The sequence below is a fragment of the Microtus ochrogaster genome, chromosome 10 (assembly GCF_000317375.1).
Source record: "Microtus ochrogaster isolate Prairie Vole_2 chromosome 10, MicOch1.0, whole genome shotgun sequence".
Classification (NCBI taxonomy): domain Eukaryota; kingdom Metazoa; phylum Chordata; class Mammalia; order Rodentia; family Cricetidae; genus Microtus; species Microtus ochrogaster.
Window position 1 is genome coordinate 62,531,929 of NC_022016.1, and position 16,485 is coordinate 62,548,413.

Below are 16,485 nucleotides of genomic sequence, written 5' to 3' on the forward strand. Positions count from 1 at the left end.
GGCACCAGACCTCATTACAGATGGTTGTGAGCCACCATGTGGTTGCTGGGAATTGAACTCAGGACCTTTGGAAGAACGGGCAATGCTCTTAACCGCTGAGCCATCTCTCCAGCCCTCCTGTCTTGTTCTTATAGTCTAATACAATTCTCTGAAGATAACATTTGCTTTATAGATTTTTTAAATATTTATTTATTTATTATGTATACAGTGTTAGTTTCCATGTCTGCCTACAGGCCAGAAAAGGGCACCAGATCTTATTATAGATGGCTGTGAACCACCATGTGGTTGCTGGGAATTGAACTCACAACCTCTGGAAGAACAGACAGTGTTCTTAACCTCTGAGCCATCTCTCCAGCCCTGCTTTATAGATTTTTAAATCTTCTGCTGAACTAGTGTCTGAGAAGCATTCTCATGCCATAGAAATATAATAGAGACAGTAGAGGTTCAGTAATTGATAGAAAGCAAAGGCAAGTATTTAATTTTTTTTTGTTTGTTTTGGTTTTGTTTTTTCAAGACAAAGTTTCTCTGTGTAGCCCTGGCTGTCCTAGAACTTGATCTGTAGACCAGGCTGTCCTCAAACTCAGAGATCCACCTGCCTCTGCCTCCTGAGTTCTCACCGCTGCCTGGCTAGTTGCTTGATTTTTAAGAAGCTTGCAGATCGTGATAGCTGAGGGATAGTATACCTTATGGAAAATCTTGATGGGAGCCATCTCTGCTCCATTTAGTGTCTTCAAAAGAAACATGGGCCAAGAGGAGGCATTCAGTCGAAATCCTGCAGTGAATATAATGGAGATCAGGTTAACAAAAAATGTTTCCGAAGGGCAGGGTGATATCAAGTTCTCCCTCCAGAATCTAGCTACTCCTGCCACACCTATGCTGTGACACTCATAGGCCCTTGAAAAGGGTTTAAAAATTGGACAAAGGAAATGGCTCATTAGACAGATGAGGAAAAGAGGCCCTTTGGAGGGAATGTAAATTTATCCTACGTAATGCAACAAGTAAGTGGTACAACAGGGTCTCCAAACCAAAGACAAATATAACCGTAATTCCTCAAATGCTTTCTTGCATAAATCCAAGACAGATATAATATAGGAAAAACAGATACTTGGAAGTGATATAAACAGTACACTGTAAAATTGGATTTAACAGTCTCTTAATAAAAAACGGTTGATTAAGTAAGTAAGTCAGTTTGTAAGTCTAAAAACACAAGTAAGCCAATCAATCACTATAAAACAACTCACTATTTTCCTATGGCTCTCTGAAGACAATCACGTATGCACATATACTTTTGGACTTCTTGTCTTCGTAAATAACTAAGATCAATGAATGATGAAACAGAAAAATCATTCTACCCTAAATTATTCATTTTGCCAAAAAGAAGCCTAAACATTTAATTGTCCATTGAAATCCACAAAGTCAGTGGGACTGTACCATTGAATTAGTGAGTGGTAAAAATTAAGATCATTATTAAATTTGGTCTTCTGATTTGATTCTCAAGTCCTCCTTTCAATTTGGCTTCAAGCCCCTATACTGAAATGATTTTAAAACTGTCTCCCAACCTCGGCCTTATCATCATAGGACAGTCTGTGTCAATGCTGAACATATGGAACAACAGAAAGTTGTTAAGTGTGAAGCTCTGTGCCAATCACTTTCCACTGACTGCTGAATATTTAAGCAGCCTCAAAACATAGACAGTATCTTCATTTTACAGATGAGGAAGGAGACAACAATAAATTAAGGTTTCAAATGTGCAAATGACACAATCTGAGTAAGCAATCTTGAGACCTGATCCTATATGCTTATGCACTATGTTGAAATAAATATGAAAGTAAAAATTAAAAATCACCTTTTGGGATTAACATTAAAAACTAGTTAAATTCATGAGAAAGAGAAAATGAAAGTTAGGAAGGTGCAATACCGTCATATGATTTACATTTTCTGTCCCAATCTAACTCTACTAAGTCAACCTTCCTAAAACAAGTAGGTTCTTGGGAGAGCTCATTCCTATCAACAACAGCAATAGCAAGGTGGGCATTTTATTACTTAATCTGAAACTGCATCTCTTACTCTTTTGTTGCTTAGCCACTTTGTTCTTTTGAAAAACAAAACAAAAATAATATTCTTAACTCCACATGATTTGGTGGGATCTCAATCAGGTTGCCCTATCTACTTGGCCACAGGATGGAAAATAATTCCATGTTGGAGCATCAGACTCTTTTTAGATCAAAATTATATGTGTAAATGTGGGTCAATTATCTTGTGGCATTAAAAGTATGCTAAAAAGGGTCATAGCTGTAAGAATATATATAAATTCAGCATTGATACATAGAAAACATTTCCAAATAAGACCAAAGTAGGGCTGGGATGGAGAGAACTATAGCATTTAAAACAGCCTATTAAAACACAATACTAGATCATTTCTTGGCCTTCTTGGTTATAAGATTAAATAACTCTTGCTTCCTTTTTGTCCTTTTCTAATCTGGCTTGAACTAGGTTTTTGACTACTTCATTTGCTTTGATCATAATTGTTTGTTTGCTTATTTGGTTGGTTTTTAAATTCAAGTCCTCCAGAAACTGAGGACTGGTGTGTATATGTGTGTATAAAAGATAGGGATAGCATGGACGCACACTCAATTAGATTAGATGCCTGCGCAATTAGGAAATTCAGGTTTCATACCCTCAGTTACCTGTCTGACCAGGTAATTTAAACATTTTTAAAGAAAGGGTCTTCCATTTTGTTTGGAATTTGAGGAGCTAAAAAATCCTCCCTGCCATATATGATACAAGGGTATCAGCACAATAGCTAATGTGCACTGAATGTATTACCCATGTTACATGCCATTTCTTATTTAACATTCGAAATGGTAACATAAGGCAAATACAATTACCTGTACTTTACAGAAGATGAAATGTAGATCAACTAGTAGGTTGTTCAATGTCACATAAGTATGGTGAGGACAGATTTCAGTATGTGATGGTTTAGCCCTGTATCTTACAGTTCTTTGTTTATTACTTCCTAGCAAGCATCTTTAGAAGTGCAAGATACACAAGTTAGAGTGGCAATACTAAGAACTTTAATTCCATGGCCTCCAAGGTGATGTTGATCTCTTTCTCCATCCAAATTCAAGAGAATAAGTAATTTGTATTAATGTTCTTGGAAGTCATAGATATGAGTTTCACATTGGAAAGGAGCTTGAAGGTGAACTACCCAAAGATTTCATATTGTAGAAAACAAAGCTAAAGTAAAGAGAAGACAAGAAATTCTTCATGGACAATGAAGCTGCTTGTGGTCAGGCTGGGATCCTAGGACTTATTTTAATATGTATTTATATGTTTATGTGTATGTGTGTGTGGGTGCATGTAAAAATGTTGGCTTCGTGTGCATATGGAGGCTGGAATTGGTTTTCTACCTTATTTTTGTCATAAAAACACCACACCCATGCTTTTATTCAACCCAACGAGACTATTTGTGTCACAAATAAATAAATTAGAGACATTAAAATAGAAGGAGGATTAGTTGGGAAAGAGAAAAGTAGTAATGGAAAGGGCAGAATAGAGGGTAATAAGAGGTGAATATAATCAAAATATATAACATGCATGCACGAGTCAGTAAAATCTGGTATTATATATATATATTTATATATAATACATCCTAATAAAACGAATGACAATAAATTTTAACATATATGTTTTCTTCAACTAGAGTAAGATTGATAGGCATTTTACTGAAGGGAAAAGAACTCCATTTGTTAAGTGGGTGTCAAAAATTAATGGGGGGCTGGAGAGATGGCTCAGAGGGTAAGAGCACTGCCTGCTCTTCCAAAGGTCCCGAGTTCAATTCCCAGCAACCACATGGTGGATCACAATCATCTGTACCGAGGTCTGACGCCCTCTTCTGGCCTGCAGACATACACACAGACAGAATATTGTATACATAATAAATATTAAAAAAAATTAATGGATGGTTCATCATGTTACTCCATTTGTTTGTCACAAAAGCCACAAGAGCTTATTAATTATGTTTCAGGTGAAGCTCAACTGAAACTCAAGGTTAAAAGCAAGGTAAAGTAAATTATCCTTGGCCACAAAATCTTAAATCAGTCCTGGCGCAGTCTTACATGTGCTCTGTGCTCACTTGCTAGGATTGTTTTAAAATCTTCAAAAAGAAGCTGTTCTGAAGAGTTTCTGGGTGTTCCTGGGGTTGTGAGAATCACTGAATAAGCTACAGTCCAGCTGTCCAGTGAACTACCAAGCCGTGGATTTATATTTATGGTTGTGAGCCTAGCCTTTAACGGCTGAGCCATCTCTCCAGCCCCAAGCCGTGGATTTAAATGTGGATCAACAGAGCATTATTCCAATCATATTTTGCACCCTCTAGTGGCACAAAATAGAACATCATTCACTGCAGGTAACAGGTGAATCCACCCCAGCTAAGACCCTAAGCAGTAGAGGAGAGGGTGCCCGAACTGGCCTTGCCCTGTGGTCAGACTGATGGCTATCTTTTTTTTTTTTCCGAGACAGGGTTTCTCCCAGCACTCGGGAGGCAGAGGCAGGCAGATCCCAGTGAGTTCGAGACCAGCCTGGTCTACAGAGCTAGTTCCAGGACAGGCTCCAAAGCCACAGAGAAACCCTGTCTCGAAAAACCAAAAAAAAAAAAAAAAAAAAAAAAAAGAAACATAAGTGAAACAGTTGAGAAAGAGTACGGTTTCTTGTTAAGTTAAAATAGAGTGTGTGAGGACTAGACACCCTATACTAATGTAAAGATAACTTACTTTATATTAGGTAGGTCTTTTAGGGAAACTACTCTGAAAAAGAAAGGGCAGTCATGTGTTCCTGGGCTTCCCCACAAAAGGATGTATAATTTTTGAAAGCCAGGGAGAATAGGGTATATAGTTACTCACCTAGTGGGGGCTGCAGCATGCCACCATTTTTCTCGCAGTTTCCAACTGGCTGTATCTCAGAGGAGTCAACCAGTCTCCAGAAGTCATTCTTGTTGTCACTGCCATCAAGGCGCAGGCGCAGTCGGGCACCTGTCAGTCCAACTACTGTGGCAATACAGGTGGATGTGGTGTTCCTGGGGTCCTGAGCTTCCAGTTTCATGCTGATCTTGAACTCATTGCTTGGAGGTGTGTAGGACTGAGAAGAACAACCCAAACAAATTAGACAGACTAAGTATAAACTGCATTTCAGTAGAAATATGAAAGAGGTGAGATTTGAAAATGTATGGACTGGATTCAAATTGGTTATAGATGGCTAAGGATAACCAATCTGGTGTATTCCCTAACCTTTAGGAAAGATGTTATGCAAATGAAGCATTAGAAAGTAAAAAAAAGGAAAGGTTCCTTTCCTCTGACGTAGAAATGCTGACTCAGACCAGTACAAGACAGGGTAGGAGTGTATGATGATGTCCGCTGCTCATTTGCTCTTCTACAGCTAACTCACAGACTACTAGGGGTTGACGTTCTTCTTATTTTAATGTTAATTCATACGTCAACTATCACTGACATACAGTAAACTGTACATTTTGGTAAGTCTTGACATATGCCATCATATATACTCTACCTTTGAAAGCACCATTATGATCAAAACAATGACCATGCCATCAGTCTCAAGTCCTCACATGCTTCTCTGTAATTTCCTTCTCCAGCCCCTCTCCTTCTAGTCTTAGATAGAATCATGGAGGAGTACTGTTTTTTATTGTCTAGATTTTTTAGTCAGTGTAAATATTATGATATTCTTAATATTGTTGACCTTATCGGTACAATTGGAGTATATCTCATCTGAAATTATGAAATTCAAAATGAGAAGCTTTGTTACTGACATGCTGGTACAAGAAAATTCTGTATTTGGCATTATATGATGTGTTGAAGTAAAAATATCATTAAAAATATTATATAATTACCTTCAGACCATGGGCATAAGGCATGTAAGAAACAATAATAAATTGCATGCTTAGATGGGTCATATCCACAAGATACTTTACTATATAGGAAAATATTCCAAAATCTGAAATCTAAAACACTTCTGATTTCAACTTAATATCCCTGGATCTGATATGCATTTCTTTTTGTTGCTGAATAGTAGGCCATTTGGTTCAAATCTAGCTTTTGGCTTTTATAAACATGTGGCTATATACATGCACAAACAAATATTTGTATGAAATATACAATAGTACATTGGAAAATACCCTCTATATATGTTAGACCAGGAACCCTTTTACCTACCTACCCATTTTTTTTTTTGAGGTAGGTGTTTCAACCATACCTCCAGCTGTACCTGGATCTCACCATGTTGTTCAGTTGGGCTTCTAATACAGCGGTCTTGCCACTCAGTCCCCCAAGTGTTGAGACTAGAGATGTGCACCACCACACCTGGCTTTTCCTAAACATTTCTGGTCTGCTGTTGACTAAATCTACAGATATGGAAGCCACAGACCCATAGATGGAGGGTCATTTTCTTTTCTCTTGCATAAATTTCTAGCAGTAGAATGGCTGGCTGATGTGGGTATGTTTGTGTGTAATTGATACACCAAAACTTTTTAGCATATTCATAGTTGACTAAATACCATACCTATCCATTTTGTAACATTTCATCATCATCCTTAAAGAAATCCTATCATTGTTAGGAGTTATCTTCCATTTCCCTCTCTGCAGAGACCTCAGACACTATTAGTTAGCTTGTATAGATGCACTCCATTTTGCTTATTTATCATTGATGGATTATTTGCATTGTTTTTTTTAATATTACACATGACTGATATTAATAAAATTAATTATAATTTTTCCTTAGGAGGTTCATAGCCACACTTCAGTTTGTCTGTCTCATACATTAAGACTAGATTAAACTACATTTAGTAATAAAAATACACACCTGTTTAATAATACTTAATTCTTATTTACTACACCAAAGCCAGGAATCAGTTTGTCTTGAGTCAAGGTCCTTAAAGGACTAGGAGACCTCCTCATGCTGCTAAGAGGAACAGTTAGTGCCTCTGTCCCTTCACCACTGGCAGAATTACATCATTTTTAAAGAGTGATAATTTGGCTTTTCTTTCTTTCTCTTGCCAAACTGTTCTAGTTAAAATTTGCTCTAGTTAAAATTTCTAATATTATACTAAATAAAAACTGTGACAATACAAAATTTCGAGACACACTAAGAGCTATACTAACCACAACAGCAGGATATTTCAATTCTTACCTGGGACAATATGTTTTCAGTTTTCCTCATTCAGTAGGATTCTGCCTAAATGTCTGTCATATACAGGCTTTATTATGTTAAGGCACAATTTTTCTATACCTAATACATTCAGGAATTTTACTATGAATAAATGTTATCACTATTGTTTCTGTATCTATTGAGGCAATCATGATTTCTATAGTTCATTCAATTTATGCAAGGTATTATGTATACATTATGTAATATGTAGCTGATTTATATATTCTGAAACATTCTTGTATCCCTGGAATGAAACCAACCTGAACATAATGTATGATCTTTCTGATAAACTCTTGATTTTAATTTGCAAGCATGTTCTTGAGGGTATTCCCTTTTTTGCCCAATAGGATTATTGCTCTGTAGTTTTCTCTTGTTATGCTGTCAGACTTTAGTAACAGATATTTCAGACTGAACAGAATAAGTTGGGAAGGGTCTCCTCCCAACTTTCAGTTGTTTTCTACGTTTTAACGATCAGCACATAGGTGCTAGAAAACACTATAACTTTTTCAAAGTATGCTTTTGCTCTTCTTCCCATCTCACCCTTGTTCCTCTGTGTAGTCACATCCACATATACCTATGCACTCCTACATACAATGATTCTTGTCTTCTTCTATGATTTGAGAAGCATTAGTACTGGTTCTTTAGAAGTTTGGATAAACTCAGGAGCTTGGGATGTGGTTCAGCTGGTAGGGTGCCTGCCTGCTGAGTACAAAGTCCTGGGATTCAATCCCCAATTCTGCATAAACTGGCATGTGAATGCAAGCAGATCAAAAGTTCAAGGTCATCCCCAGCTATATAGGGTGTTTGAGACTAGACTGGAATATATAAGACCATATCCACCTCCTCCCCATACACACGCACATACATACATACACACAAAAAAAAAAAAAAGAAAGGAAGAGAAAAAGAAGCAAAGAAGAGATAACAGCAATGTAACAATCTAGACCCAGGATCTTTTTAGTAAGACTCTTTATCACTGATTCAATCTTTCAATATTACTATTTCTTGTAGATCTACATTTTGGGGGCATGTACAGGTATGCCTGTGGTGCAGGTGCACACGCATAAGTACACATTCATACAGAAGCCAGAAGAGGCCAGTAGGTGTCCTGCTGTGTCATTTTCCAACTTATTTTTTGAGACAGAGTCTCTTACTGAAGCTGAGGCTAGGTTGGCAGCCAGCGAGCCACAGAGATCCAAAATGCAGGGGTTACATGTTGGTGGTCATGCACAACTTTTGAGTACTCGGGTCCTCATACATGTGCTCTTATCCACAGGCCTTAATTTTTTTAAACTGATTTATAGAACTTTTCATTTTCAAGATTCTGACTTATTCTTTTTTGAAATCCCCATCTCTCTGCTAAATTCCTCACTCAGCATTGCCTTACTAATTTCACTTAACTGCTTGTCTGATTTTCTTGAGATTTTTAGAAATAATTCTTTTGAATTTTCTAACAGGTATTTCATCTACTTTGATCTCTTTGGAATATCCTACTAGAGTGTTATGAATGGACTTTAGGAGATGTTGTATTACCTTGTTTTTCACAGTTCTTGTATTCCTATATTAAAGCTTACATATCTGGTACAGTGGATAGCCTTATCACTTTTATGGAACGGACTTAATGTTTTCCGAAGATGTACCTTGTTCATTGACTTATTGATATTCAATGCCAATGCGATTTCCAGTTGAACACCATAGTGTAATCTCTCTGAAGCACATTTGTTTATGATCAGTGAGTTTGGATATAGTGTGTTAATACCAGTTATATCTGTATTATATCAGAATCAGAGAGAACTACTATCTCTTTGGGTGATACAAACAAGACTGGAGATACTCAAGCAGTTCAAGCAAATGTGATATAGAAAGCAGTATGTGTGGTTATACTCTGTGCCTACTCCTATAATGAAACTTGTGACCCCTACAAGGTGATTTGTTTCCTTAGGCAATGATGATATTCATTTTATTACTTGAACCCTCTGGCATTTGCTGTTCCAGTAATGAGGACCCTGAGGTACTTGTCCTCTGATTTGACATTGGCATGGGTCCAGTACTAGACAGAGAGGGTGTAACAGGAATCTCTGTCTGTGGCACTCATACCGTGACTTAAAAGGAGGGTGTGGTAATACAGAGTGATCAATGCAATGATCAGTGAGATGTAGGGAACGTTGGTTGTTCTTCTGCGGTGAGAATGCCTGCCCTAGGTGTATGGGGACCTCCCCCAGTTTTTCAGATACAGTGCCTAAGAAGGATACAGTGGGGATGGATCATGACTGAAATCTGGCAAATTCCTCCCAGAGAGGTGCTAACAGAAGGGAGGGCAGAATGTGACTGATATTGGCTATAGTTTCCTTGGACTTTGATAGGCATTGTACCTTGAGGCAGGAGTACAGCTGGGACCATGGGGATGCTCAAATATTTCCAGCACATCTCTGTGGCAGGGGAGTAGTAGAAACCCATTAATTGTTTTTCTAAGTTATAGCAACAAGTTACTGTGGGTAGTGGTGGGAAAGGAGTGTCAGGAACAACATGTACAACTATTTCAATCCTGATACCCATGTGAAACATGTCATATGCCACATTTCCAGTTTCAGAAGGTAGTATTAATCTCATGTTTTTGCAAGTGGTAGCCTCCACTTTCCTCCTGTTATAACATCTGATGCTCAGCTATGTAGGTGATTTGTCTCAGAATCAGTCTATCTAGCCATGTCTGACAATGCAAAATGCACTGAGCCTGTACAGTAGAATGTCTACCAGTCCCCAGAATTAGGATATACAGAATTTCTGAATCCTAAAGCAGTTCTAATTCAGACAATAGGTTTCCTTTCAAGATATTAATTTTAGAGCCGGGCGATGGTGGCGCACGCTTTTAATCCCAGCACTCGGGAGGCAGAGGCAGGCAGATCTCTGTGAGTTCGAGACCAGCCTGGTCTACAAGAGCTAGTTCCAGGACAGGCACCAAAGCCACAGAGAAACCCTGTCTCGAAAAACCAAAAAAGAAAAAAAAAAGATATTAATTTTAATTATGTGTATTTCTGCATGTAGGTATGTGTACATGAGTGCAGGTGCCTGCAGGTCCAGAGGTTTTAGATCCCTTGGAGCTGAAGTTACAGATGGTTATTTTACCTGATTGGAATGCTGGAACTGAACTCAGGTCCTCTGAAAGAACAGCTAGTGCTCTTAACTGTTGAGTCACCTTTTCTTTCTTTCTTTCTTTTCTTTTTTTTTTAAGTTTTGGATGAGTAATTTTATTCAAGAGCATCAAGCAAAAGAAGTGAATAAGAGACAAGTAGCAAATAGAAGATGCCAATATTTTCAGAAGGATTTTTATTGGCCATAAGTAGCTTCCTGTCACTCAACAGCAATACTTTCCCAAATAAAGATGATCCTCTATAGACCTTTTGGGTTTTGTTATGTTAAATGTCCATCTTCTCTGACACAGTGACCTGTAAGTTTTAGCTACTTTAATGCTTCTGAACTCTCAGTTCCATGTCCTTGAATTAGGGAATTTGATGGCTCAACCTAAAGTTAACCTTCCTTGGAACATGATCTGGATCCAAGAGGTAAGCTGCAAATCACACAGGCTTAACTCATTTGTTTCTTATTTCTCAGATCACTGTTTAGTTACCTGATCTTGGTGATTTGAGAGCTACTGCTTAGTATATTTGACTTAAGAATGTTTTAGGTAAACATATGAACTTAAGACAATATATTTCAAGTAAAGAGAATATGTACTTTTACTTAGAAAGTAGATACAACTTAAAGTGAAATGTTGATTAGGAAATAACTGAGGACCGAAGGAAGAGTGATATAAAGAACCTGTAGCATCCTGCTCTATTTAGCAACAGTGAACTGCTTAGGTTACCAACCTTACTACACATTGACATGGAATCATTACCACACATTGTCTAGAACACTTAATTCTATGCAGGAAGCTATAATGACTCAAAAAATGTCCCCCAGTAAGACTGGGTTCAGTGTTATTAAAGAAAGGTAAGATTGTGACAGAGGTGTTGAACACAGGAAAAGGCTCCACATTCAAAAACCATCTAAAAACCACAATTCTCTTTCCTATCTCTCTGAATTAAGAGCTCCAGAAAAAAAATACTCCCCCCTCCCCCCCAGTAACAGAATAACGTTGGAGGAAAGAAGGTGTTCTGTGGAATGAAGTTTGGGGGAGGCCTGGTGCTAAAACTCAATGACCAACTTTTACTTGAGCTCCTCTCATACAACTTTATCTTAGGGTCCTCAGGTAAGAAGTCAAAGGCTCCTACCTCATGTTCTGATTACTCAAGCACCAGAAAACACTGTCTCCCACCTACTAACCATGTTGAAAATCAATTACCTGCTTGAAGCAATGGACAGGCGCTGGGACTGAACATGTTTCTTTTAGGTATTTGTCCCAGGTAAAATGACCTGTAAAGGAAATAGAAATCTCTATCACAGTCAACTTCCTAAAAAAAAAATGCTTTTAGGATGTACTCTACACTAAATATCAAGCAAGCAATTAGTTGAATGGTTTTAACTTTTTTTTCCATTTGTTCTTGATCAAAGGTAATCTTAGAGGGAAGAATCTGAGTGCCCTGGATGAACCTTTTTAAATTAATGTTTTAAAATCATAGTCTTAAGATGACCAATGCTGTTTCACAAGTTAGTCTCTAGACTGACTAAAAATTCTAGAACAGAGTATATTAGCATTTAAAAGAAATACCAAGAAGTCATGGAAAGCAGAGAAGGCTGAAGGTAGTGGATAAATTGTTCTTCTTGAACAATCTGACTACTCGAGAGGCCCTGCACTGCAGTCAGGGAACATGATTTAGTACCCAATATGGTTTGATCCCACACCTCAACTTAGGAAGTATAAAACAAAGACTGTCTAGAGAAATGGGCAAGCGGATTTCAGGGGAGGGAAAGCAACATGAGTGAGATAAATATTCTTCAGTCCTCACCTTTTAAATCGCCACTCCAGGTACAAAATGTTGTACTGAGGTACAGAATGATGGGTATGTGATAGTCTAGCTCAAAGTAGGGTTTGAAAAGCAATTCTGATGACAAGGAAGAACAAACCGGGTTGTCTACAAAATCTTTTAGTCTCTTGATGTTGCCTCAAGTATGCCAAAGTCTAAAGAACAACGAACTAGAAGGGCAGTCTTTAAGGTGGCACTGACACTGTTCTGGGGCTAGGACAACATGGAAAGGCATATGCTGTTTTATACGAGTATCATTAGCCCACAAAAGATTACCAAGTTCTTTATTTCAAAATTAAAGCAATTTACAGTTTTCACCTAATACCCACCTAGAGGTGACCCCATGATGGAGCAGGGAAGGTCCCAGAGACTCTCACAAGCTAAAACACTGTAGCAAACCAGCATTTCTTGAAGTTTCCTCTGTAGTGGACCAGCACAGGGCCCATTTGGGCCATGCAAAAAGCACTAGCTGCTGGGAATAAAATGAATTACTGAATAATGATATCTAAGTCACAACAAATATGATGCCAAGACTTTACACTATTCTGACTTTATAGCTCTGCTTTAAAATCAGTTCCTTTCCCACCATTCTTAACTAAGCAAATAGGTACGGCCAGAAATCTCAATCAGTTCTGAAGTATTTCAAAAGCCAGTCCATAATTAAATAACATGACCAGACAGTCCATACAGTAAATGAGAGAGTTATGTCCTGGAGTGAAGATTTAAAGAGGTTATCAAAATTTAATAACGAATTTGCTTGCTATTAGTTGAGAAAGTCTTAAGTCAAGGACTGAATAAATGTTATCTTGAGTTCTGATCAAAAGTACCCAAGAGACTTTGATTTTAAGAATTATGGCAGCATCAATTACAGTTGTCTATTAGGCATATCAACCATGTTAATCAACTCCTGTGCTATAAGTGTGTTACAAGGTAAAAAGGTCAGAAACCTCAGGCATATACGATGTAGGAAACCTCCTATTACTGATTAAAAAAGAATATGTGAAAAGCAGTCCAAAACATCATAATGACTGATTTGAACCATACCTTTTTTCTTCATCAGGTAAATTTAAAAATAAGATAGTTTTTTTTTATTAAACCAATCAGATTATTTAAACACATTCTTTCATGTTTATCATAAAGTCAGATATCATATGACTTCTGAATCTGCAAGCATTAAAATAATCACAAATTAAACAGTAGAAAGCAAGGTATGGATCAAGAGTAAGTTTGATAATAAAACTATTACGCTTTATAAGACACATAGTCCATATCATAGCTGTTAAACTCAGTCTTTCTGGTAGTGGACTAGAGGGTACAGACAGTGAAAAGTGAAAAGAGAAGAGAAAGCTTGTGTTCTAGGAAACTGACAAAAGCAGATAGCACGCTCAGCGTGGCCCTCCAACAGTAGTTTCACAACACAAGGTCTAAATTGCTGATTCCAAAACCATATTCCTAAGTGTTCTCAGTTCTTCAAAGTTCATGGAATCAGCTTTAAAAGTTTTCACTCAGTAGCTTCAAGTTAAATCTGTGTCTGTAGACTACTGGTATTTTTTAAAGATATACTAAAAATCAAAACATGTTGCTTAAGTCTATTTTTACAGCAAGTATCTTAGGCAAATTTAACCTTCCAAGCCTCGGTTTACTCATCTGAAAGATGGAGATAATTATTTATATAATGAATACAATTTTATCTAAATTCTTCATCTGATAAATGCATAATATCCTTCAAAGTGTAAAGAACTGTATTAATGGTGGACCAAGATAGGCAGAGTTCCTACACCATGACACTTTTCAGTCACTAGACAAGCAGAAATATTAAACTTGCACAATAATATTGTAATTAAAGTAAGTTTAAGTCAGCAAACTGGATATTTTGGGTTCTGACATAATCTGTATTGCTGAAGTATCCTCTAGAAAGAGTATGACTGATGTAGGTGGGTCTTCTGTCTATGTGTTACTTTCATTTGTTAATAAAGAAACTGCCTTGGCCTTTTGATAGGGCAGAATTTAGATAGGTGGAGTAGACCGAACAGAATGCTGGGAGAAAGAAGCCGAGTCAGGCAGTTGCCATGGAAGCTCCGGGAGGTAGGTTAGAATCTTCCCGGTAAGCCACCACTTCGTGGTGCTACACACATTATTAGATATGGGTTAAAGCAAGATATGAGAGTTAGCCAAGAAGAGGCTAGATATAATGGGCCAGGCAGTGTTTAAATGAATACAGTTTGTGTGTTGTTATTTTGGGTGTAAAGCTAGCCGTGCAGAAGCCGGGTGGGACAAAAAGCAGGCCTGCTCGCCTCATCACTACATACGACAATCTTTATTACTATCAAAAGTACATGAATTAAGAGGAGGTGTGACCAAAACACACTGCATACATGTGTGAAATTTTTAAAGAATAGGTGAATGAAATGAAAAATAAAGTATATAAGTATGTATTTCATGCTTTCGTTAAAAGTTATATTTTAACAATTTCTAGATTTTGGTGTTTTTTGATATAGGGTCTCATTTATAAAGCCCAGTCTGGCCTGGAACTTGGCTGACATCAAACTAGCAATTGTGCTACCTTAGTTTATCAAGTGCTTGGAAATTTGATAAGTCTAATAGTAAACAAACAAACAAAACAAAAAACCTGCTAATATATGTTATGGACAATTCTTTGATCACTATTAAGGTGAAGACTTTCAGAGGCTTATTAACTAGTTCTTATTTTTGCTATCTTTCAGTTAACATAAACTTCCAATTCTTATAGATCCTAAGGTCTTTGAAAATTCATATAAGCCCTTCATGTATATGATTAAGATGCTTGTCTCATTTGGTAGGGTTAGCTCTCATGTTTCTCTGTCACCCTGTTTATGGTTTCTTGATTTTCATACACACTTTCCTCACTTAGGTATTATAAAAATATTAACCATATTTTCTTCAAGAATGTCTCTATTTCATTTTTTATATGTAAACATCTGATCTAGCTGCAATTTAATTTATAAAATGAAAGAAGCAAACATCTAGCTTTCTCTTTACACTTTTTTTTTTCAATAAATGTGCTCCAATACCACCTATTGAATAAAGCATCTTCTCTCTATGGATTTGCAATCACCTTGATCTTGCATTGATTTTTTTTTAAATAAATTCTTAGATCTATTTCTGGATTACATTTTTTCTTCTCATTAGTCTGTCTATCTCAGCATCAGGAACACTGTTTCATGTAGTCTCATAAACAATTTAAGTAATTTGTTTGAGTGAGTTCTTTTCATAACTCATATCCTCCACATTATGTGTTCTTGGTATTTTTCAAATGATTAGTGAATGGTAGCATATATAGCGCTTAAAATACCCAGTTATTTTAAAATATTTAATGTTAAATAGCCCTCTCAAAACATCATCTAGAACCCTTTAAAATCACTAGCTTTATATGTTAATGGATCACTTAAAAATAAAACATCAAGTCAAAAGATAATTTCTGAAAACAAATAAGAGGAACTGAATTATATTATTAGTGTCCTTTCTATACCACAAAGAATTCTCTTAGCAAAACACAAAGAGCTCATCAAATACCCTGGCTAAAAAGGGAAGTTTCAAGAGGAAGCTCAGTTCCCAGAATCAATAATAAAAATTCATTAATATACATTCAAACCATCTGGTCTGAGGTTTTAAAAAATTCATGCATACAGAATTATGAGTGTTTTAGTATGTACAGTCATCAAATCCCTGAAGACTAGAGCAGAAGATTGGGTAAAATAAAAACCAAACATCCAAAACAACAACAAAAACCTCAAACAAAATAAAAAAAAACACAAACAAACAAACAGTTTCAGCTATGATACTAATATTTTTATATAGTTTCTTCACTGAGAAAAAAATGAGAGAGAAGTCACCTAGGTACTTTAGTAATAAAGTATCTAGAGCGACATTACTGTTCTTTTCAGGCAGTGAGGAACAGAGGCTTTTTAGGGCTTTCTGGACAGTTAAGGCAGGCAACCTGCAGTGAAAAAGGCCTGGGCTGGGGAGGCTTTACAGGTCCAGAATCATGACACTCACACTAAATGAGAATTCCTCCAACAAACTTTTAGATATTTTGTTTGGCCTGTACCTTTGCCCAAACCTCCCATAAACATCGACAGACGCTCAACAAAAACACTATTTCCTCTGCAAAGCTTTCTGGTTTTTCCTCTCCCCTTTAAGACCCTTTCACACTCGGCCCATCATATCACTGTGATAAGCTATTTAAACTCTGCATAGCTAGAGACTGTTTATTCCTTTTCAACCTTTGCTGTTTAATTATAGTGCCTTGAAGCTTAGTATAGGCTCA

The 16,485-nt window shown here is 37.0% G+C and overlaps 1 protein-coding gene across 8 annotated transcripts in view; it reads right to left on the bottom strand.

The window, feature by feature from the left end:
• The window catches only part of Scmh1 (Scm polycomb group protein homolog 1), a 93,118-nt gene that overhangs the window by 57,155 nt on the left and 19,478 nt on the right, over positions 1-16,485 (bottom strand). For 5 of the 8 annotated variants that reach the window (XM_013348359.2, XM_026781769.1, XM_026781768.1 and 2 more), the window contains 4 exons: positions 12,509-12,648; positions 11,558-11,628; positions 4,902-5,136; positions 684-772 (listed from right to left, as the gene is read on the bottom strand). In XM_013348359.2, the coding sequence (XP_013203813.1) occupies positions 684-772; positions 4,902-5,136; positions 11,558-11,628; positions 12,509-12,584 (471 nt within the window). In that variant the 5' untranslated portion in view covers positions 12,585-12,648. Of the gene's footprint in view, positions 1-683; positions 773-4,901; positions 5,137-5,902; positions 10,117-11,557; positions 11,629-12,508; positions 12,652-16,485 lie in introns of those variants that run through there. The other 3 variants (XM_005353322.2, XM_013348357.2, XM_013348361.2) reach the window with 2 other exon arrangements.